At 42.6% G+C, this 25,076-nt stretch overlaps 1 protein-coding gene across 1 annotated transcript in view; it reads right to left on the reverse strand.

The window, feature by feature from the left end:
• The window catches only part of LARGE1 (LARGE xylosyl- and glucuronyltransferase 1), a 612,831-nt gene that overhangs the window by 82,973 nt on the left and 504,782 nt on the right, over nt 1–25,076 (reverse strand). Inside the window, exons 8-9 of the mRNA XM_036759140.1 lie at nt 14,172–14,284; nt 10,893–11,018 (exon numbers count right to left, since the gene is read on the reverse strand). Of these exons, the coding sequence (XP_036615035.1) occupies nt 10,893–11,018; nt 14,172–14,284 (239 nt within the window). The remainder of the gene's footprint in view (nt 1–10,892; nt 11,019–14,171; nt 14,285–25,076) is intronic.

Below are 25,076 nucleotides of genomic sequence, written 5' to 3' on the forward strand. Positions count from 1 at the left end.
AGATGTACTTTTGGGCTATTTTTTTTCTTCTGTTTTCATCTATGCCTATCTTTGCCTTGAAGTCTCAGAACAGCATTACCATTTATTCAGCACTGACTATGTTACAGTCATTGTGCTAAGTGCCGAAGTTATAAAGAGAGGCAAAAATAGTCCCTGCCCTCAAAGAACTCCCACTCTAATGAAGAAGATCATGTACAATTATGTACACATAAGATAGATAGATGTGTGTGTGTGTGTGTGTGTGTGTGTGCGCGCGTGTGCGCGCATGGTAAGGAGAGAATCTTAGAGGGAAGGTACTAGCAGTGAGGACAGGTTGGGAAGGAGACAGGGAGAGAGTTCTAGCAGAAGGTGAGACCTGAGCTGAGTCCTTAAAGGAAGTCAAAGGTGGAGGTGAGGAGCAAGAGCATTCCAGACATAGGAGCCAGTCAGGGAACATGCGTGAGGTTGAGAGATGGAGTCTCATAGGTGATGTTTAACATGTAAGCCAATGTCACTGGATCATAGAGTATGTGGAGGGGAGAAAAGTACCAGCAGACTGGAAAAAGCTGTTGTAATTTTGTAATAAAAGTTAATGGGGGCAAAGTGGAGAGAACGCTGCACATGGTGTCAGGAAAACTTGGGTTCAAATCCAGGGTCAGACACTCACTAATTGTATGAGTGAGCAAGGCATTTAACTTCTGCCTACTGCAGTATTCTCATCTGTAAAATGGGAAACACATACACATATATCTATATATATACACATATGCATACATACATATGTACACACATGTGTATGTGTGTGTATATATATATATGTATGTATATATTATATATATACACACACATATATACCTCTCAGGATCATTGTTAAGCTCAAATGAGATATTTGTAAAGCATTTTTTGAACCTTAAAGTTCGAAACATATATAAATAATCTGTTGTTGTTTAATCATTTTTTCAGTTGCGTCCAACTCTCGGGGACCCCATTTGGGATTTTCTTGGCAAAGATATTGAAATGGCTTGCCATTTCCTTCTCCAGCTCATTTTACATATGAGGAAACTGAGGCAAACAGGATTCGGTGACTTGTCCAGGGTCACTCAGGTAGCAAGTGTCTGAGGCTGGATTTGAACTCACGAAGATGAGTTTTCTTGACTCTAGGCCTGGGGATCTATCCACTGCACCACCTAACTCTCCCATATAAATGCTAGCTTATTATTATTAGTTGTATTAAAAAGCAAAAGCAAGCTTTATTTTATCTTTTAAGAGGAGAAGCATCAATTTGTCAAGGACTTGGGTTCTATAACTGCTGGGGTCCCAGGACCTCTGCCACTGGAATGCGCAAGAGAATAGCAAAGGGTTCAGATAGTATTGCCAGAGATATAGCCACAGCTGACCTGCTAACACTGACTCACTGTGATCCCCATACTCTGGATGTTTTGTGGGCTAAAGATTTCAGGCAGCCTGCATCCCAGTCTGGTACATAAGAGTGTCCTGGGGGACACATATTCCAAAGGAGCCCAGACCCACAAGGAAAACCACATTTGCACCAGGGAGCACTTCAAGGCAAGGCTAGATAGCCACTAACTAGTTTGGGATGTTATGCTGGGAATTCCATGATGGCAGGGCTTGGGCTGGAGGGCTGCTGAGGCTCTTTCTGACTCTCCAATCCTGTGATTCTGTCCTTTCCTCCTGAGAGTCCGTGATTCTGGGATTCCTTCCACCTCCTTTTCCATCACTGACAATTGCCAGACTGCAGCTATGTAAATAGAAGGTACGTCCTTGATAGCCAGCCTAAGCATCGTGCAATGAGGGCTCACTGGAGCCGCATTCACTGTCTAGGCCCCCATAAGCCATTACCTTCTTTCATTGGCGTTTCCATTGCCATTTACTTGGTCCAGCTGTAAATGGAATTTGTTCCCAGACAAAAATGCCTCATTACCCAAGAAGGTAGAAGAAAATAAGCCAAAGCATCCCAACATCCAGTCCTCTTGCCTGGAGTGTGTGCACACAGAGCTTCCTGCATGAATCAGAGGCCTGTTCCATCACCTCTTGCTAGATCAGCTGGAACGTCCTGGATGCTGTTATTTTCCGGGGGCCACAAAGGGAAGAACAGCGCTGAAGAAAATGAATGCCCTTGTCACAACTAAGGGCAGGGAGGCACCATGCATGGCCCAGGGAGAGGAACCAAACCACATTTGATATCATTCATCATGTTTAATGCTTTGGGTTGTTGTTGCTTTAAAATGGAAAAAAAAATCAATTTGAACTGGATTCTATTATGTGTGAAGAATTCCCAGCAGAGTGCCTACAGCAGGAAAGGAAGGAAGAAGTGGAAACACAGTAATAATCTTCATTGATCCCTGTCCCTATGTGGCTCCCTCATGAATGTCAGAACAAAGGTTATGGGAAAAGGCCAGGAATTACTCATCTGCTGCCCCTTGCCAATGGACTCAGAGTACTTCATTAGCTTTACCTAAAGAATCAGCATTGTGCTCTCCTAAAGGTGCATGATGTAGGTGTTCAGGTGGTGAGGTGTGGCCTAGGTGGGGCAAGACAGCCTGAGCTAAGGGTCATGCTCAAGGTCACAGAGGGATTCTATGGTGACCAGTCATTCCAATTACCCAGGATAGCAAGTTCAGAGTCAACTTGGGCTCCTCCCTATTCCTCTTCTGCCACATTTAATTATTTGCTGATCTATGTCCAATACACCTCTCATGTCAGTCCCCCATTGCAACTCACCCACATATCACCCTACTTCAGGTCCTTGTCACCTCTTGTCTGGACTACTACCATAACTTCCATATCAGCCTATCTGCCTCCAGTCTCTCCTGTTTCCAATTCATCTCCCACATTCATCTCAAATACTCCAGTGGGTCTGTGGTCCCATCAGGGTGGGTGTTTGTTCCAAAGATACAGATTGTGACTCATCCATGTCCACCCATCTTGTGTGACACTTGTCCATGTCCACCCCATAACTTACTCCATCTCTCATCTTTCTCTGCTTTTCTATAGGATGTCTCCCATGCCCGCTGTGTATACCAATAGGCATAAGTGTTGTTACTCCCAAAAGAATTATAAAGTCCTTGGGAGCTAGGAATGGCTTTTTATGGTCTTTGTATCTGTCATTCCTGCTTGTGAAGGAAATGGCAAACAATTCCAGTGTGCTTGCCAAGAAGCCCCACCACCAAAAAAAAAGGAGTCATGAAGAGTTTTATATGAATGAAAATGACTGAATAACAAAAATCTATAGTTACAGAATAAAAGTTGCTTAATAAATGCTTGCTTGTTGATTGATTAAAGTCATCCAGTATACATCTGCCAAAATAACTCCTATAAAGCATGCTTCTGACCATATCACTCTACCCAAGAACCATCAGTGGCTCCCCACTGCTAAACATTGCATTTGAACACAGAAAATCCCGGCTTTAATCCTAGCTATGCAGCTCATTAGCTGGGATAAAATACAAACTCTGCAGCTTGGACTTTATTTAAAGTCCCTTCAAAATCTGGCTACACTCGAGATTTCTTTGCTTATTCCACATTATTTTTCTCCATACAGTCTATATTTTAGATATTGTTCCTTGAACTTGATGGTCCATCTCTTACCCCTGTGACCTTTTACAGGCATGAACTGGATGCCTTTCTCCACACCTGCATCTTAGACTCTCTAGCTTATTTCAAGGCTCAACCCATGGCCTACATCTTTCTGAATGCCTTTTGTGATGTCCCCTAGTTGTTAGGGTCTAACACCACTCCAAAGTATCCTGAATTTACTTAACTATTTATACATTTTTATACATATCCTCTAGTAGTATATTGTCTTCTTGTGGCCAGGGAATGTTTTTCATTTTTTTCTTTGTAACCCTATAGAATCCTGTGGGAGCCACAGTGATTTTTCTCCAGTTCAGAGCCAAGGATTTCCTCACCTCTACCCGACAAATTCCAGTGGTTCCCTCCTTAGCTTCAGGATAAAATAGAACTCTGCTTCACATTTAAAGCCGAACTCCTTCCTACCTTTGCAGTCTTCTTATACTGTCTTGCCCTCACGAACTCAGTGATACAGCTATCCTGGTTCACTTGCTTTTCCTCACACATGAGGAACCTCCCCAAACTCTGCTGTTGCAATGGCTGTTCTCCATTTTGAGTAAGCACTGCTCTCTCGCCTCTGTCTCTTAGTTCTCCTGGCTTCCTTCAAGACTCAGAACAAATCCAGCATTCTGTGGGAGGTGTTTTCCTGGCCCGCTTCTCCCCTTTCTCTGCTAGTGGCGTGTCTCTGAGGCTACCTTCCACCTGCACAGTAACGATGTTATACGCACATGGTTGTTTTCCTGTCATCTCCTCCATTAGACTGGGAGCTCCTTGAAGGCAGAGACCTGTATTTTGTCTTTCTTTGCATCCCCAGTGCTTAGCACAAAATGGGCACTTAATAAATGCTTGATTATAGAGAAACTACCACAGTGCCTGGGACAAAGTAGGTGCTTAATGCTTGTTGGATGAGATTGGATTTGGGATCAAGAATCCAACTGAAGTTCCTGGCATTTTGGTGAATGTTAAGAATTCAGTGATTGGTCCCTGCCTTATTTACCAGCCCAAGTGTCTTTTGGGTCAGTTTATGTCTTTGGCCTTGATCTATTCCTCTCTGACACAGGTAGTGTGTTTTAGTGGAAGGAACACTGGATTTGAAGACAGAAGATCTGGATTCTAATCCTATCTATATAACCCATTAGTTGTGTTACCTTTGGTGATGATGGTGATAATGGTGACAATGATACAAGGATTATGGCAGACATTTATATCACACACATATGTATATATTTACGTATTTATATCAATTAATTTATATATAAATATAAGTAAATGCATATATACATATAAATATATAAAATAAATATATTGATACATTTTACTATATTTATATACTACATATATATATATCTGCCTGTCTGTGTCTCTAACATTTTTGAGATTCAAAAAGAGCTATCCACCCATTATCACATGTGATCCTCTCACCTTCCATAGGGTATAGATACTACAGGCATTGCTGTTTTCATTTAATAGAGTAGGAGATGGAAGGTCAGTGAGTGGAGTGGTTAGTGAGGTTAGTTAGTGAGTCACTTAGATTTGGTAAGTGACTTACCCAGGGACACATAACTATTGTAAGTGATGAAGGCAAGATTTGAACTCAGCTTTCTTCTGACTCAGAACGTGTCTTTCTTTCCACCTACATAATATACAAGTCACTTCTCTGGGCTTTATTTTCATCATCTTTAACATGAGGTGACTATACTAATGTGTTTTAGGGTTGTTTTAAGATCTACATCCTAAGATTCTATGCTTTTAAGCAGCCACTCAACCCACCTGGGGAGAACTGAGATAAGATGTCTTCTCTGGCTTTTGAGCACACACATTAAGCTTAATCTTCCCATACACAGCACTAGGCATAAGATGGTGGTTTCATGCAAACAACTTCCACCTCCAAGTCACCATCATAACCCTGATGTGGAACCCCTTGATCATTCAGGGTATCCCATTCTATTCCCCTCCTCTATCCACAGCCCCAGTCCAATTTGGAGCCCTAGGTGTCGACAACAGACTGCTGACTTGGAATTCATTCTCTCTCCATCCCCTCCTGCCTGGTTCAGCTCTCCCAATGTAAATTTCAGTGTAACTGTAATACTGAGTAGGGAAAAGAGGACTTGGAAATCCTGTGTTTCATTCTTGGCTTTGACACCTACTAGCTACATCTATGAACAGTGACTGCGTGACTAACATCCCCAAGCATCGCTTACCTCATTTGTAAAATGGGGAGAATAATATTTGTCCTATCTGCTTCAAGGAATTGTTATGGGAAAAGCAGTTGGTAAATTGTACCGCTTTATGTGAACATGGGCTGTGATTATTATCATATCAGTTTTGTTCTCCTGTCACAAATCTCTGCCTAATTACTTGGATTGTGCTCCCAGACTGCTCCCTTTCTGTTGCTACAGACTATCTGGCCCCAGAGAGGAGACTGGATAGCTGGACCCAGAGGCTCCTCTTGACTTTTGATTTCCTAGCCTAGAATTCATGCCTAGGTGATCTCTCTAGCTCCCCTAGACCCCTGGCTCTGGCTAAGACTGACCTACCCAGGAGCTGTTCACAGCTGAGTGCTGACCATTCTGAGTTCACATTGGAGGAATTCTTGGCCAGAGGCTACATGATCAGAATTAATGATGCTTAACACATATGCCTAAAACCTGTGAGGGATAGCCTAGGAACACAGAAGCAAAGCTTTACAGCTAGAAGGGAACTTAGAGGTCATGTAAATGGCTGAGTCATTTCACAGATGAGAAGACCAAGGCTCAACCACAAAAGGTCACACAGAGAGTACAAAGAAGAGCAAAGATTTGAAATTGGTTCCTCTTACTCTAAATTGAGTGCTTTAATCAGCATACCATTCTGACTCAATACAGCAAATGATAAAAGTGGGATTCCCCTCAAGGCTGCAAGAGGTAAATAAAGTAAAATAGGGATAAATGTAAAGGGATCAATGCACTGAAGTGTTCTTGGCAAAGATGCAGGAAAATTGCATAAACTACAAACCCAAAAATGTAAAAGGGGGAGGGACAATCACATGAATGTGAACATTGTGTGGTTATAACAACAAAGAGGGAAGCAAACCTAAAAGCAGGAAAGCACCATAGAAATGATGGCTGGGAGGATTATTATACTTGGTAGGAGGGGAGGAGAATTTATAATCTTATATCTAATTTGCTGCAGGGCAGCTAGATGGCACTAAAGTGTACAGAGCATCTGGCCTAGAGTCAGAGATACTCACTTTCCTGAGTTCAAATCCAGTCTCAGTCTCTTACTAGCTCTGTGACCTTCAGGTAGTCACTTAACCCTCTTTGCCTCAGTTTCCTTATGTATAAAATGAGCTGGAGAAGGAAATGGCAAACTACCCCAGTATCTCTGACAAGAAAATCTCAAGTGAGGTCAAGTGAGGTACAACGGAAAATGATGAACAACAACTACGGTAACCTTGGACAAGTCACTTAATCCTCTTTGCCTCAGTTTACTCAACTGTAAAAATACCATTCCAGTATTTTTTGCCAAGAAAATCCCAGATGGAGTAATGCAGGGTGAGACAAGGCTGAAAATGATGAAGAAAAGCAAAGTTGTAAGCACAACATTAGTTAGTGCACAATGATGACTAATGCTGGGCTTGCCCATTTGCTCCCCTACCATATGTTTCATTTAAGGACTTTTCCTACAGTGATTGATATTTTGAGGTATGGGACCCAACCAACTCCATCATGACTTTATCATTCAGAAAATTTGAGCAAGCTGCTAAAGGAAGGGTCTGGTGAGGGGAGATAGAACAGGGAACAACAAAGGAAGGTTAGATCTTAAGATTTTAAAAATGACCTGTAAGCAACGCATGGGGGCAACGGGATCCCCGAGTTGGAAGAGATCCTACCAGGTCACCTAGTCAAACCCAAGCACAAATAAGAATGACCTCTCTAAGATTCCAAGCAATTTGTTATCCCACCTTTAGTGGAAGACCTCAAGTGAGGCAGACTCCACTACTTTCCAAGGCAGCTCGCTGCACTTTAGGGTAGGTGGGATTGCAAAGTAGACAGCGTTTTTTTCCTTCTTATATGAAAGTCTCCATCTCTGAAAGTCCCATTCATTATTCTGACTTCCACCCTCAGGGTCAAGTAAAACAAGCCTAGCAATTTTTATTTTTTTTATTTTTTCACAAGACATTCCTTTAGATGCACACAGATGGCTGTCCTGCACTCTCATGTCTTTCTTCTTTTTTCAGGGTGAATGTGCCCAATTACTGGAATGAGTCCTTAAACATCATGAACTTGAGACCCTTTCCCATCCTGGTTGTCTTTTGCTAGTAGAGCCCTAATTTGTCAAGTCCCTCTGAAACATGGCTCTTGGCACTGGATGAAATACTCCAGATAGTTTTCGATCAGGAAGAGGGTGGCAGTATTATTAGCTAATTCCCTTCCTCCTTCAGACCTGATATGAAGTAATATCTGTAAAGTGCTTAGTGCAGTGCCTGGCACATAGGAGGCGCTCAACACATGCTTGCTCTCTTTCCTCACTCACACCTCTCCTTGATGCTGTACGAGATCAAAAGTGTTGAATTATATTTGCATAAAGACTTGAGAACTCTGCTCTGAGAACACTTTTTCCTGGACTTCAGCATTTAGCACAGTGCCTGGCATATGACAGGTGCTTGTTGACTGAGTGACCAGAATTAAAGAGTAGTCACAGAAGAGAGGTTTGCTGCTCTATCAGGAGGCAGCATCATAATGCCAAACCACGAGCCTTCTTCGACTTGACTAGCCATAGCCTTGGGCATCGGGATGATGAAATCCTCCGAGCTGTCCTAAGGACATCAGAGATGAAACAAACTGAAGTCATAGTCCCCTGGGCTTAAAGAAATGTGGTTTTTATTAGGCCCAAGGTAAATAGGAGGTCAGGCTGGATTTTTGATCTCTTCAACCAGAACTACTATCTACTTCAAGTCTTTAATGTTCTCCAAATCAAACCCCCAATTCATCACTCTCATGACCTACTCTCCAGTGGGTTTTCTTGCCTCATTTTTCATTGCAGTCCGGTTGGTTGTGACAGACCTTGTCTCCTTGTCTTCCTCAGCAGCTATAGAAATATTGATATCTTAAGAAATATTCTAAACCTGACTAAGGGTGTCTCTTTTTATGGAGACACCATTGATTGGCTATGAGAGAATACAGCAATTTAAATATGGACTTCAGTTTTATTTTTCAGAGAATCACAGAATTTTAAGGTTGGAATGGACCTCAGAGTCCATTTAATTTATCATTGCTGTTCAGTCATTTCAGTTGTATCTGACTCTATAACCCCATCTGTGGTTTTCTTGGCAGAGATGCTTGAGTGGTTTGCCATTTCTTTCTCCAGCTCATTTTATAGATGAGGAAACTGAGACAAACAGGGTCGAGTGAGTTGCCAAAGGTTACATTAGTTGTTTATCATTTTCAGTCATGTCTCTTTGTGACAGTGGTTAAGTGACTTGCCCAGGGTCACACAGCTAGTATCTGAGGCCAGATTTGAACTCAGGTCTTCCTGACTCCAGACAAGGTGCTCTATCCACTGTGCCACCTAGCTACTTCCATTTAATCTAACCCGTTCACAAAATAAAGCCCCACCATACCACACTAGACAAGGGGTTAGTGAACCTTTGCTTGAAGACCTTCCAGGAGTGGGAATCTAGACAGCTCATTCCACTGTGGGGCATTAATTATTAGGAAGTTTTTCCTCACCTCAAGCCTAAATTGCTCACTTTGCAGTTCCCACCCATTGCTTCTGGATCAACCCTCTGGGGTCAAAAGGGACTCGAGCTAAATTCTTTCTTCATGTGGCAGCCTTCAGTATATTCATAGAAAGCAGTCGTGTTCTCCCAAGTCTTCTCTTCTGATGAAATCTTTCCAGTTCTTTTGAATGCTTTTCTAAACCTCCTTGCTGATCTGTTTTCTCACCTCAGTAAGAACCCCAGTGAAAGGAGTTTCTCCACTGAGTTTTGGAGTCATTTGCATGAGAAAGTAAGATAAGATTACAAGATCCTGGATCTGCAGTGGGAAAGTACCTGAGCAGTCCTAATGTCACAGAAAACTAGTCAGACCTCTATGAACTAATAAAGAGCAGAGTGATGCAATATTACTTAGACATAGATGTAGACATAGACACAGACCCCAAAACAAAACAAACAAAAAAAAACCTCAAATGACCACTGTCCTCTGATCAATGCAATGCTAAATTATGAGAAGAAGATGAACTTAAGAAGCAGAAAGAGTCATACATTATTGGATACGGCTAATAAGGGAATTTGTTTTGCCCAATTAAGAATGTCTGTATTAATTTAGGGTTCGTTTTTTAAAATTTGAACCCAGGTATTGTGAATTTCTGTCCAGCACTCTTTTCACTGCACCATATTGGAATGTGAAGTGTCATATAATTATAGACTGATTGAATGAATCTCCTTTGATGGTTACAAATACAGATTGGCTTGCTAGTTGTTTTTTTTTGAATTACCAGTATTTAGCATAGCTCCTTCTACATAGGGAATAATTAATATGTTCTCATTTCTCTCTCTCTCTCTCTCTCTCTCTCTCTCTGTCTCTCTCTGTCTCTCTCCTTCCTTCCTTCTCCCTCCCTCAGTATCTCTCATTATCTCTGTCTCTCCCTCTCTTTCTCTCTCCCCTCCTCTCTCCCTACCAACCTCTTTTCCCCCCTCTCTCCCTATCAACCTGTTTGTCTATCTGGACTCAGAATTAGGAAAGGTTGAATTTGAATCCTGCCTATCTATAGCTACAGATGTCTAGATATCTACCTATCTGTCTCCATCATTCATCCATCTCTATCTATCCATCATCTATTGATCTATATACCCATTTACCTACCTATCCATCATCTATGTACTGATCCGTCCATCTGTCTATCTATCCATGATCTATCTATCTGTCTATCTGATCTCCATGTTCCTGTTATGTGAGTCCTCTGTAATGTTCTTCCTCCGAGGGTGTATATGTGTTCATCTCCTTTTTAGGGGCCTCCAGGAGGAGATGAACAGGCCTGTGAACAGAAACAGCAAGAAGCATTGGTGGAGAGAAGGCCTTGCTGTCCTAGCTCTTGTGAGTCAGACTGCGATAGTAGGAGATCTCAAGGTTCCTGAGTGACAAAGGCAAAGAAACAATGCAAGAAAAGATGTCTCTCTCCTGTGGCTGCACGGAAGCTGTGCGCTCAGTCTTTCCCACTGAAGGCTTTCCCCGTCTTCCTTTGCCTTGTCACTGGAGAATAGTCCACTCTACCTGCAGGAGAAATGTTTGGGGAGGAAGAAAAGGAGCAGCTTCTATCATGGCCCACGGTCACCCTACCTTTAGATCAGACACATCGCGGTAACACTGCTCAGAGCGAGTGTGGTCAGACAGCTGGACATTCCAGAAGCAGGGCAGCTGGTACACGAGAAATGGATTCTGTTTGATGACGGCATTGAAAATATCCTAGGAGACACAACCAGGTGGACAGTTAATCAAGTCCTGCCCGTTATCTCAGCCACCTCATCACTGCACTTCACCAGAACTGACTTTGGATCACAGATTTAGAACTAAAAGGGATAGTGGAGGCCGTCTGATCTGATCCCCACTTCTTACAGACGAGATAACTGAATTCCTGAGGGGTCAAATCAGGGTCATCAATTTGGGATTGGATGAGACCTAAGATTCATCTAGTTCAACCGCCTTATTTTATAGATGAGGAAAGTGAGTCAATAAGTGTATATTAATTACCTACTATGTGTGAGGCACTGTGCTACATGCTGAGGATGTAAAGAAAGGAAAAAAAAATTAGTCCCAGTCATCAGAGAGCTTACAATCTCTGGCCCGTAGGTGCTAATTGACTTCACAGGCTCATTGTTTTAGAGTTGGAAGGGACCTCAGTTTCATTTAGACCAGTCCCCTCATTTTACAGATGAGGAAATTAAGGTTCAAGAGATCGATATCCTAGAATCATAGCTTTAGAGCTGAAAGGGACCTTAGAGGCCATTCCAATTTGACCATTGAGAAAACTGAGGCACAGAGAGGTTTGATGACTCTTTCAGTAAATGTTTGGGGTAGCCCTGAAGCCTGGTCTTCTTGACTTGGAGTATGGCACTCTCTCCACTACGCTATACTGCCTCTCACTTCTCTTGTTAGTTTCTGGAATGGTGGTAGCAGGGAGACGGTGGTAGCAGGGAGACAGTGGTAGCAGGGAGATATAAGTCTGTCAACCTGTTATATGGAGCAGCCTCTAATAGGCTCCAGCTGAGCTACAAAGGAATAAAATATAGTGGTGGGTTTAGTTAGGGAAAAGGAGAAGCAAAGTTTTGCTTCTGCTTTTCTTTTTGGGAGCCTTGTCTTCTCTCTGACTTTGAGGATGCATCTTAGCCTCCGATGAGTTTTGAGGGATTGGGGAAGAGTTTAGTTGCACTGAGGTATTCCCTTGTGGACATATCCTTGGGTTTGTTTCCATGTCCCTCCTCTGGGACACTAACCCCTGGGAAGCTGACCCAAGGAGGTATGTGGATGCCAAGGTGTGTGTTGGAGAGAAAAACACACTGATATCTTATAAATTACAGCTGATTTTGATACTGACTCATTAGTTGGGGGTCAGTCTTCCAACATCAGGCAAAGACCACTATGATAATGATAAAACCTTTCTGAGGCAGCCACGGGCCAGATCTCTAAAATGGTCTAATTCTGAGATGTTGTCCTCATAAGAAAATTTGAGAATGGCACTATGAAAAGTTGGTCCCCTTACCCAACTGCTCTGACAAAGTGCAGAAGGAGTCTCTGCAGCAATTCCTGGGGCTTTCTGGGAGTTTTGTGATAGATATGCCAAGGATTACACAAAGACAGGGAGCTGGGAGTGCACATTTCCCTTTTAGTGATTGAGTTCAGACCTATCAAGGAAAGTTTTTAACCCTTTGGGGCTTTTCCCTGAGACACAAGCATATGGCCAAGCTCATTAAATAATTCCTAACAGGCAGCACCAGAAGGTGAATTACATGCCTCCAGTCTTAAATAGATGAAGAAACTTTCCATTTCTAACCAGAAGCTCCAAACTGCTGGATTTCCAAGACAAAGTCAAATCATTGGGATTCAATAAAATACGGCGACTAAGAAAGCTTTATCAATCCTCCCCCCAATTTGATTTTAACACGTATATTTATTCTGTTATTATGAACTTATAAATATCAACAAATGAGCATTTCATAAAGTTCATAGATCTATAGCTGGACGCCATCTAGTCCAATTCCCTCATTTATATATAAAGAAGCTGAAAACCAGAGGAATTAATGTTTGGGTATGGATCCAGTAATAGATGTAGGCACCTGTTGGCTGGGCACCCTTCTCACTAAGGTCAGAGAGACTCATTGCTGTCCACAAAGGGACGAATTTCTTTCACTACAGGACTTCACAGAGACCATTTGCTAAGGTGTAACAGGGCTGTGATCTTGGTTGCTCTGGTCAGATAGGTGGTTTCAGAACTGGAAGCAAACTGAGTGTCCATCAGTCCAATCCATGCCCCAAAATAATCCCTTCTTTAACATACCCCCTCAGTACTCACGTAATTTCTGCTCAGAGACTTCAAAGAGAGGGGGAACCTCTCCAATGCTCCAGCCAGCCCATTCCAGTTGGGGACAGCTTTAATTATTCAGTCTTCCTAACACTAAACTAAAACCTGGCTCTATGCCATTCCCATTAATTTCCCAATGTTCTGCTCTTTGGGGCCCAACAACATAAGTTTAATAGTACTTGTGTGTGGTCCAAGATCCCTAGATAATCACAACCCAGGGGATGATGAGAAGAAACCCTCAGGAGCATCCTTTGGTAGATCTTAGGTGAAGACCTAAATGGTCATGCAGATCAAAGCATATTTTTTAATTCATTTATTCTTCTTGGTTATTTTTGGTCTATGTTTTCTTTCAAAACATGACTAATATGGAAATATGTTTTTCCTATCTGCACATATATAACCTTTATCAAATTGAGTGCTTTCTCAATGTGGGGGTGGGGAGGGACAAAAGGAATTTAGAATACAAAATTCTAAAAAATGAATTAAAATTGTTCAAGTTTTAAAAAAATTTTGTAAATTGTAAAAATTTAGTTTTTACATGTAATTAAAAATATTTAAAGGAAAAAAAGACCTAAATGGTCATAGAAGTTTTTCGAAGATGATCATAGAATTTTAGGACCTTAGATAGAGCTAGAATGGACCTCGGAGGCCCTCTAGGCTGTTACAGCCTAACTCCTGGGCAAATCACTTCACCTCCCTTTGTCTCAGTTTTCTTGTGTGTAAAATGAGAGATCTAGACTAAGTGGCTCCTGAAGTCTCTTCTGGCTCTAGAATCCCATGATTTCAGTCTGATTCCTTCATTTTACAGATGGGGAAACTGAGTCTGAGTAGCTATGTGTTATGTCCCAGGTTACATGGGTCAGAGAAGGGCTCCGACTGAGGTCCTTTGACTTCAAATTTGGTGCCCTAGTCTTCAGAATGCACCACACACATAACTTCCAATTCTAAATATCAGTTCCTAGGAGCCTTTGAACTTAGTCTTCAAATCAAAACATTAGAATGTCTTCAGTGTTCCTAACCAGTAATGGGTCTACTCTCACCTGGTCAGCCAATGAGGTTGAAAGCATGCTCATCAGCTCCCTCTCTGCCGTCAGCCTCCACATCTGCTCCCACTTCATCTTTCGCAGCTTATCCAGAAGCAACAAGATCACCCCTGGAAGAGAATGTGGAAGAGAGAAACATAAGAATCCACGGGAGTTAGCCTGACAACATCTCAAGCCTATCCATCAAACCAACAAGTAGATAGGCATTTATTAGGCACCAATGGCACATTAGATACCTCACTAAGCACCATAAGGTGCTTTAACCTTTGTAAAGGGCTCTCCCCACAACAATGCTGGGAGACAGCTAGTGTAAGTGTTACTACCCCAACTCGAAGAGTCATTCAGAAAGCATTTACTTAGTGCCCACTACAGAAGGATAGTAATAGTAATAATAACGCTTATGTAGGGCTTTAAGATGTATGAAGCACTGGAAAGTTGCCTCAACACTCATAAAAGAACCCTTTCAAGTAGGTGCTATTGTCATCCCCATTCATAAAGGAAGAAACAGGTTCAAAGGAGTCTAACAATCTGCCCAGGGTCATGGAGGTATGGAGTGCCTGAGGCAGGACTGAACCAGTACTTGGTCTTCCTGACTCCAAGTCCGGCTCCCTTACTATTTTGAAACACTATTACCTGAGATAGCACTCCTGAAGGCATGCTGCTCCTGGCATGATTCCCCACCTTGCTCAAAGGGCCACTTGAGTGGCTGGAGACTTATCTTCCTACACGGTCTCTAACCCACTTGATGCCCCTGCTCCTGGTGCTTGCCTGAGTGCCAAAGCGTTTCAATAAAAAACACAGAAGACAAAATCCTACAGAAGAGCAAATGTTATCATTAATGTTGTTGTCATTGTTTGGCATAGGAAAACCCTGCTCAGAAGTAGCTGGTGGCTTCCTAATGCCTCCAGTGCCTTGGATTCAAAACTCTGGACAACCTAGTGCCACCTTACATTATATTCCCCATAACTCCCCTCTATGTATCCTCCGCTCCATTCAAATTGGTCAAAGGCTGACTGACACTTTCTTTGCTTCCTCTAGGTCAGAACACTCTACATATATTACTGAAGTTCCAGCTGCTACTTGGCATTCTCCTTATAAATCCCTTACACAAACCAATCTCACTGCTTTGTGGTAAATCCACCTCTGCCCGTTTATGAAAGGAATGGAATCTCTAGTGAAGGAAGGAGTTGGGGGATGGGTGGAAAGACTGGTTGAGTAAAATACTCTGTTGAAGTGCCTTGTTCATGGATTAATTGCCTTTTTGAGGAGGGAGGGGAGCACAGTGGAAAAGTTAGCTCACCAGAGAAATGCAGTGATATAATTCATTTTCAACAGATTCATGGAAATGGATTCCAGTAAAACACCCAGAAGAGGGTTTCATTAAATCTTTCTGTAAAATGAATTTTCACTAGTTTGGATAGAAGCTTCCATTTTGATGGAGGGAGGGGTCTCTAACCACTTCTGAAAAAAAAAGATAGCATTGTCAGTTTGGAAGAGGAGGAACTACAGAGTTCAATACCAGATCCAGATGCCTCAGGAGGCCAAGCTGAGAATTGATGTCAGGGCTGGGCAATTACCAACCAAGTAATAGGTGCTGGCTAAGCCGAGGAGAGGCCATGGTTGTTATTGATTTCAGGATCAGAGAGAGCAGGTATCTAGTGCAATCCCTTCCTTTTACAGATGGGGAAACTGAGGCCACAGAAGGAAGAGTCTCCTTATGATTCATGTAACCTGCTCTGATGGTCCTCCTAGACTCTGTCTCTCCTTTCTCTAATCCATTCTGCACATGCTATCAGATTCACCTTCCTAAAATATCTTTCACCTTGTCCCTTTCTTGCTTGGAAAACTTCCATGGTTCCTTGCCCCAGCTAGCTGAAGAAGCCCGATGTAATTCTTCTGACACTCAAGGTTCTTTAGAATCTCGCCTCAACCTACCTTTCACATCTTCTCTCACTAGTTTCCTACACAACTCCCAGTTATTTATTTATCATCCTTGGATTGTTTATTGTACTTTCCTCCTTCTCTTTCTTGGCTTATCTCCTACCCCCTACCAAGAATGATGTCACTTCTCTTCTCTTTCTGCCCCAATTATGTCCATCCTTCAAGAATGAGTTCAAGTGAGACCTACATTTCTAAGATCTCAACCCTACAGAGTCCTTTAACTACAGTCTCTTAACTGAATTTGTGCCGGCTTTGAATTCAGAAAGACCTGGGTTCAAATCTTGGCTCAGTAATTTTTTTACCTGGGAGAATCTGGATATCCTGGATCCTTAATTTCTTCTGCTATATAATAAGGCATTTAGACTAGAAGGGTCCTCTCAGCTCGAAATCTATGATCCTGTCCTTGATTCTACTGTGTCTTCAGTGCTGATGTAACTACTGGAAGGTTTGTATAACATAATCAGAAATGGGAGTTTGCAATCGATCTTTCTTTGTGATCCCCTTATTCCATTGATGTAAAATAGAAATGGGGCCACTGAACTACAGAAGGCTCCCTGAGGGCTGCATTTTAACTTAGAAAATTGCATATTCATATGATCGATTCTTTATTGCATTTTTATTGATTTTGTTAAATATTTCCCAATTACATTTTAATCTGGCTTGGGCCACACTCTGATGGGTTGGGAGGCACATGTAACCTTCCAGCCACTTCTGCCTTGCAATTCTGCCAAGTTCAGTCAAATCGATTTCCTTTCTGATTCATAAACACGTTTTGTGTACATCTACTTTGTTCTCCACCTCACTTTTTTCTTTTGCTTATGCATTTATCTGACCTTGAATGCCCTCACCTACTGAAGCTGCTTTTAAATTTTATCATGACAATTAATCCTTCCATCCTTCCCTGTTCTCATCAATTAGCCTCTTGTGGTTTCCTGTGCCTACCTACACACCATGGAGTCCATTATCTGTCAATTCAAATGCGTTCAAAACATCAGAGATCTAGAGCTGGAAGAGACCTTTGAGGATGCCTGGTCCAGCCCTCTCATTTTACTGATGAGGAAACTGAGGCCCAGTGGGGGTAAATGCCTGGCCCAAGGTCAAATAATTAATTATAAAGCAAGGATTCAAGAGGTGGTCTTCCGAAGCCAAATTCAGTATTCTTCACACAATGACTCAATTCCTCTAACTACCTAGAATCCTTCTTCCTCTTGACCTTTTTCACACCCATCTCACTTCTTCACAAGGCTGGCAATTTCTCACCATTGCTTGCTCTGCTCTTACTCCCACTCTTGGGCCATTGAGAACTGCTAGGGGAAGAAAGCCATACAATTTAGCTGCTTGGGTCTGCAGCAAATTCCAGACATTTGACTACTGCTGGGCACTCACCACTGCCCAGAAATCCTTCTTACTCATCAAACACCATCTTTGCCCAGTGATTCTTCCAAATCTTTCTCATTCTCCTTCACCCTTCAGCTCCCCCTTCTTCAAATTCTATTTTAGTAGAAGCTGCTCTTTAGACCGTTCTAGTTTTAAGGAAATTACTCCTTATACTTATCTAGCATTTGCCTCTTGGCCATTTCCCCTTATTGTTCCATTCTTTTTCCAAAATATGAAGGCAGCTATCATATCTCATTCTCTTCACTCTTCTCTAGGCTAACTCCAGGTCCTAGGACCAAAACTTATAGAGCCCTCGGCATTCTTGATTCTCTCTGACTCTCTTTACTTTGTGGGACATCAATATCCTTTCTCAAACATGGCATTCAGAAGCAAAAATAATTAGGAACAGCAACAACAAAAACAGTCACCACCACCACCACCATGACCACCACCATGACCACCACCACCATCACCACCACCACCGCCGCCGCCACCACCACCACTACCACCAACACCACCACCTCCACCATCACCATGACTACCACCATGACCACCACCACCACCATCACCACCACCACCATGACTACCACCATGACCACCACCACCACGACTACCACCATGACCACCACCACCACCACCACCGTGACCACCACCGCCGCTGCGACCACCACCACCACTATTTATATAGTGCTTACTGTATGTCAGTCACTTTATAATTCTTATCCCACCTTATCTTCACAACAACTCTGGGAGGTGAATGCTATTATTTTTCACATTTTATAGATAAGGAAACTGAGGCAAAGAGTGGTTAAGTAATAATAATAATAATAGCTAATATTTCTATAGCACCTACTAGGTGCCAGGCACTGTATTAAGCACTGTAAAATTGTCTCCTTTGATCCTCACAACAACCCTGGAAGGTGGGCACTATTATCCCCATTTTACAGATGAGGAAACTGAGGCAGAGGTTCAATGACTTGTCCAGGACCACATAGCTGGCAAGTGTCTGAGGCTGGATTTGAACTCACATCTTCTTGACTCCATGCCTGGTGTTCTGTGGTGCGGCGCTGGTGTCCAAATGGAATTTAACTCACTTGAGACAGAGATTTCTATTTGGACTCCCTGAATATGGCAGATGGGCCAATGTCTCCTCAGACTCCAGCGTTCAAGGATAACCTCCCTGGTTTCGGTCTTCTGAATCAGCTTCAGCCACAGAATTTGGTCCTCACAACCATCCTTGCAGGGAAGGGGCATTTTTCTTTCTTTTACTTAGAGATGAAGTAACTGAGGCAGAACTAAGGCATTAGATGACCAGCTCAGGGTCACACAGTCAATAAGTGTCTGAGGGGGGATTTGAACTCAATGTCAGTCCTAGCCTTCTATCTACTGTGGAACCTAGCTGCCTTTTTGGGGTTAGTGTTAATCAAAAAGCTTCCTTTTCCAGATGAGGAAACTGAGTCACAGAGAAATTTAGTGACTTATCCAATTTCAAACAGGAGGTAAGTAGTAGAATTAGACTGTGAACGGGGGTCCTCTGACTCCAAATCTAGTGCTTTTTCTACAGCACTGTTCCTGTGCTCTAGGACTAGAGAAGTGCATGTGCCTGGAGGTATGCAGGCCTCCAAATTGATCAAGAATGAAGATGGTCCAGTTTGTATAAGGTTTCTTCTTTGCTGACCCTCTCTTTCCATTCTTCCCCTGCTCACATCTTTTGCTTACATGCCCTGTGAGGCCCATCATGTTACTTGAGAATTCAGCTCTCAAATGGAATTGTAATCTGCCTGTCTCTAGCCTTGAAGAACAGTGAGTTCTTAAAAAAATCATTTTGTGCAAGGTTATGATTCCTTCCCTCTCCCTCTCCCTCTCCCCTCCTCTCCCCCTTTCCTTCCCCTCCTCCCCCCTCTCTTGTGCCAATTCAACAAATCTCTCTTACTAAAAGGGTAGTGGGGCCGTGTTGTGAGGGTCACAGGTTCATGGATTAATTTAGCCATTTATATAGCATTGCAGTATACCATTTCACATTTTTGGGATATGAGAACACGGCATTGTAGAGGGGCGGCCTTAGAGTCAAGAAGACCTAGGTTAAGTCTTGTCTCTGGCAATACCAACTGTATGATCCTGGACAAATAATTAAATTTCACATAGCCCCAGGCAATCCACTAAAACTGTAAATTACATGACAAATACCTTTGCTGATCTGTGTCAGGGAAGGGGATTTCCACATTGGGAATTCTTCACATTGATCAAACTGCATAGGGGAGGGAGGGAAGGAGTGAATAAGCATTATTAAGCACCTACTACGTGTCAGGCACTGTGTTGGGGATAATAATTTAAAAAAGACAAAAGTCAGTCCCTGCTCTGGAGCTTATAATCCAACTGGGGAGAAAACATGCAAATAAATATATACACAGCAAGTTATATTCAGGATAAAGAGGGGAGGCCTAGAGTTAAAGAAGGCTTCCAGTAAAAGATGGGATTTTCATTAGGACTCAGAGGGAGCCAGGGAGATCAGTAGTCAGAATGGATGAGGGAGATCATCCCAGGCTTGGGGGACAGCCAGGGAGAACGCTGGGAGCCAGAGACGGAGGGTCTTGTTCGTGGAACAGCCAGGAGGCCGGTGTGACAAATATGATCTCATTTGCGAGGTAGGTGCACTTATTTCCTTATTTTATAGTTCAGGAAACTGAGGCAGATGACTTGCCTTGGTTCAAACAGCTAAGAAGTATCTGAGGTTAGACTTGAACTCAGATCTTCCTGACTCCAGGCCCACTCTGCGACACCCACATGCCACAGTTTAATAAAGTTTCTATTTGTATTACCCATGTTTAGCACACTGACTGACACATGGGAATGCTCATTCATTCATCTACTCAGAGCAAGGGGGGGACCCTAGATAACTCCTATTATAATCTCCTCAACTTCTGGATGAAGATAAGGAAACTGAGGCACAGAGAAGGAGTCTTGCCAAAGTTATAAATATTAGAAGTGACAAAGGTGGGATATTTGAGTCCAGTGTCAGTGGTCTTTCTATTATAACACAAGATATGGCCCGCCCCCAAAAGAAAAAAGAAACTAATATAAATATTAATTTGTTTTGGCCACAACCAACCTGTGAGTTAGGGACTCAAAGTATTCTAAGGAGACTGAAGCTAGAGAGGTACAGTTACTTCTCCAAGGGCATACAATTGGTAAGTGGTATAGTCAAGAGCCCCAGGTGGAGGAAGGACCTGTCAATGATTAAACCATAGGACCCTAGGATGTAGAGCTAGCTTAGAGAACATCTAGTCCAAACACAAGGAAACAGTGCCCAGAGAGGTCAAGTTCTTTGCAATGGCCACACAGCAAATTAATGGAGGGAGGTGGCAATTGACCTAGGACCTCCTTGTTCAATGCCTCTCCCTTTTAGGTATTTTAGAAGAGTGAAGAGGAGTTGTGACTAGTTTATAATTGGAACTGAAGCTCTAGAAGGAACATCAGGAGGTCAGCTGGCCATGCCATTCCTTGGAGGCACATTCATGTCTCAACCAGTCACACACAATGGGTGCAGGTCAGACGGCAAACCTGACTGGGATTCTGGTCCAGGTGAGAAGAGACGGTTGGGTGGCCTGCCCAAGGTATATTAGAAAGCGTCTAGCAGGTTAGGAACAAAAATGCAAAGGAAGAATTATGTAACCAAATCGAGCCAAGTTCCCCTATGATGTAAGAGGCCAGCATGGATGGCGCAGTGGGCAGAGTACCGAATCTGGTTTGGAGAAGACCTAAACTCAGATCTCACTTCTGACCCTTAACAGATTCGTGAGGCAGGCCAAGTCATTTAAGCTTTCAGACCATCAGTTTCCTCACATGTAATCAGGGAACAATAATAATGCCAGGAGTACTTCAGAGGGATTTTGAGGTTCTAACAATATCCATCCATCCATCCACCCATCTATCTGTCTGTCTGTCTGTATGCATGCATGTATATGTCTATATGTGTATGTATGTACATACATATGTATGCATGCATGTGTGTGTGAAGTGCTTTGCGTACATTAATGGCTATATAAATGGTAGAAATATGCTGATGGTATTAGGCAAAAAAGGAATCAATCAAAATCTATTGAGCACCTACTATGCACCAGGTACGGCACTAAGCACCGTATTTAGGGGGATCCTGGGGCCGCTTATCCTGGGATGACAAGAAAACAAAAGATGAAACGCATTTCTGTCTGAGAAGTATCAGACTACAGGGCAGCTTTCCAAGAGAAACCATGAAAATCTCATTGCCTGAGCCCTCCGGAAAGAAGACTGGACAAAACCATAGAAAACTCCCAGCTGGGCAGAATTCTGCGGCGACATGAGGGAGTAAAAGGCAGGCAACTTGATTTATTTTTCATTTCTCACTTATTATAGCCTAGGTCACCAGAAGATATGACAAAAGTGTGGTGTGGGAGGGGGAGGGTTGGGATGTGTGTGGAGAGGTAAAGAAGAGAACAAAAGAGATCGGAAAGTCCCTAGTTCCCAATCATGTAGATAATTGTGCATTAGTTTTCTTATTTTTCCATTGAATGTTACATCCTTGTTCAAAAATCTTCAATGGATCCCTATTACCCTCAGTACAATCAGTCCAAGCTTTGAGCCTGGCATTAAAGACCCTCGGTTGTAATAAGCTGCAGTTCACAGCTTTCAGAACTGCAGTATTTTTTCTGACAATAGCCTGCAAAGTTAAGTTGTGAAAGCATTAATATCCAGATGGGGAAACTGAGGCTCACAGAGGGCAAGGGAATTGTCTAAGATCACATGGATATTAAATGTTGAGGTAGAGATTGAAACCCATATCCCCCCCTAATTTCCCAGAATAGTGCTAGTTCCACTTGGCCACACCACCCATCACTCACTCACTTATTTAAGTGCTTAACTGTGTACAAATCTTTGTAGTAGGCACAGAGAGGCAAGGATCACTAAATTGGGATAGACCACCATCATTTTATTTCTCACTTCTCTTTAGATATGGCCAAGTATCCTCCCTCAGACACTTAAGAGCTGTGCAAGCCTAGGCTTACCTCTCTGGGCATCAGTTTCCCTATTTGGAAAATTAAGGGTGTTGTCCTGGATGACCCCAAGGTCCCTTCTAGCTCCAAATCTAGGACCTTAGGATCCCTCAAATATTCCCATTCCCTCCTCTTTGGATGACCTACCCTGATCTTTCTGCCACTACAAATTCTATCATCTTTTAAGGTCCATCTCAAGTTCTATGTCCTCCATGAAGTCCTGAAGGAATCAAAGGATTCCAAGAGGTGTGGGTGAGGAAGGGTGGTATTCTAGGCATGGGGGACAGCCAGTGCAAAGTCATAGAGAGGGGAGATGGAGTACCATGTGTGAAGAACAGAGAGAAGGCTATTTGGGTTAGAAGATACAGTCAATGAAGTGAGTACTACATAAACTGCCTAGAAAGTGCTCTAAATGTTCAACAGAAGGGTTTGTATTTCTTATTTGTGGCAATAGGGAGCCATTGAAGCTTCTTGAGCACCAGGAGTCAGTTCTGTGCATTAGAAATATCTCCCTTTCAACAGGAAGACTTTTCTAATTCCTGTTAATCCTAGTGTCTACCTTCTCTTATTTACTTCCTGTCTATCCCATGTAGCTTGCTTGTATATACTTGTTTGCTTGTTGTCTCCCCCATTAGGTTGTAAGCTCCTTGGGGGTGGGACTGGATTTTGATTCTTTGCATATTTCCAGTGCTTAGTACATAGTGGGCACTTAATAAATGTTTGCTGACAGACTGACTGAACATCAGTCTGAAAGCTGGATTGGAAAAGGGACAGATTGGAATCAAGCAGACTAATCAGAAGGCAAGTACTGAAGTCGACATAAGAGTAGATGATAGACGTAAGTATCCTCTATAAGCATGGTGGTTCCACCATAGCTCAACAACCCTTTTAGGACCTAGTCTCCTGGAAGATAAAGACTCTCCTATGGTCTCTACCCTCAATAGCTCCCAAGAACAATGGACTTAGAGGAATCTCCTAGGAGCTTCAAGTCCATTCATTCATTCATTTTAAGAATCATGGCAACAAAACCTATTATGGGCAAATATTATACTAGATATTGGGAGAAGTTCAAACCACATCCTTTGAGCTGTCATCCAGTCCAAGCCCCACCTAAATCATGGTTTCTTTCTACCACATCCCTAACATCTCAATCTGCATGAAGACCTCTTGTGATCTCCAGAACATTGCTTCCATTACTCCCTTCTCTCTCCTCACACTGCCACCACCTTAGAGTAGCTTCTCATTACCTTTCATTCAGATTATTGTGATAACCTCCTAAATGGTCCTCCTGCCTTGAGTCCCCACCACTCTAGTCCATTCTGTACATTGCTACTAAAGTGGTTTTCCTTTAAGTGTAGATCTGACCATGTGACCCTCCCTACTTAATCATCTCTAGTAGCTATCACCTCCAATATCACATATAAAATTCTCCATTTGTCATTCAAGGCTCCTTACAACCTGGACCTTTTCTACCATTATACTCTTCTGATACATTATTCGCCTCTACTCATGCCTTGATCTAGCCATTCTGGCCTCCTTGTGGCTTCTTTGACATGACATTCCTTTTCTCACCTTCATGGAACTTTGTACTGGCTGTCTCCCATGCCTGGAATCCTCTCCCTCCTCACTTCCACCTCTTGAAATCACTAGTTTCTTTCAAGATGCAGTTCAAATGCCACATTCTGTTGGAAGCCTTACTCTTACAGGTAACCTTGTATCTAATTTGGCTATATCTTGTCTATATATCTATATTCATCTATCTCTCCATCTCTGTCTCTCTCCTCTCTCTCTGTCTCCATCTCTCCACCTCTCCATCTCTCTCTCTCTCTCTCTCTCTCTCTCTCTCTCTTTCTCTTCCTTCCTCCCTCCTTCCCTCCTTCCCTCCCTCCCTCCATTTGGTCTTTTTAAAAAAAATAGAATATAAACTTCTTGAGGGAAGGTAATGTTTCACTTCTGTCTTAGTATCTTAGTTCCCAACAGAAAGGTAATACTTGCTAAATGTTTATTGATTGACTTAAGAAAACCTACCTCACTTTCACACTGTCCTAATTTTTAGAAGGCATTTCTTTGTATAGCACAAGACCAATGGTCCTTGCCTTCCAGGGAGCTTATATTCTAGTAGGGGAATTGAATTGCACACATCTGAAATGATAAATCAAATATTTTAAGTACTAGAGAGGTAGGAGAATTCTGTGGCAAAAGACCACTTCTGGGTGAGGAGGGTGGGGAAGCCAGTCAGAGAAGAGATGACTTTGCACTGGTACTTAAAAGATGGATGTGATTTAAGTAGGATATAGAGCCAAGGGCAGGGAAAGGAAATTATATTAGGTAGTGAGTTTACATCAGTAAAGGCAGAGAGGTGGGAAAGCATGATGCATGTTTGGAGAACAGTAAGTAATCTCATTATCTGGCACACAGAATATATGAGAAGCTGCAGTGAGAGAGAAGGCAAGGTCAGCTCATTCCTGGAGATGCCCTCTAATAAGCCAAGTGGAGACCATAGCTCATGCCCGCCCAGATGGCTGGACTTTGCCTATACACATGTTTGCTGTTT

This window comes from Trichosurus vulpecula, chromosome 5 (genome assembly GCF_011100635.1).
Source record: "Trichosurus vulpecula isolate mTriVul1 chromosome 5, mTriVul1.pri, whole genome shotgun sequence".
Lineage (NCBI taxonomy): Eukaryota > Metazoa > Chordata > Mammalia > Diprotodontia > Phalangeridae > Trichosurus > Trichosurus vulpecula.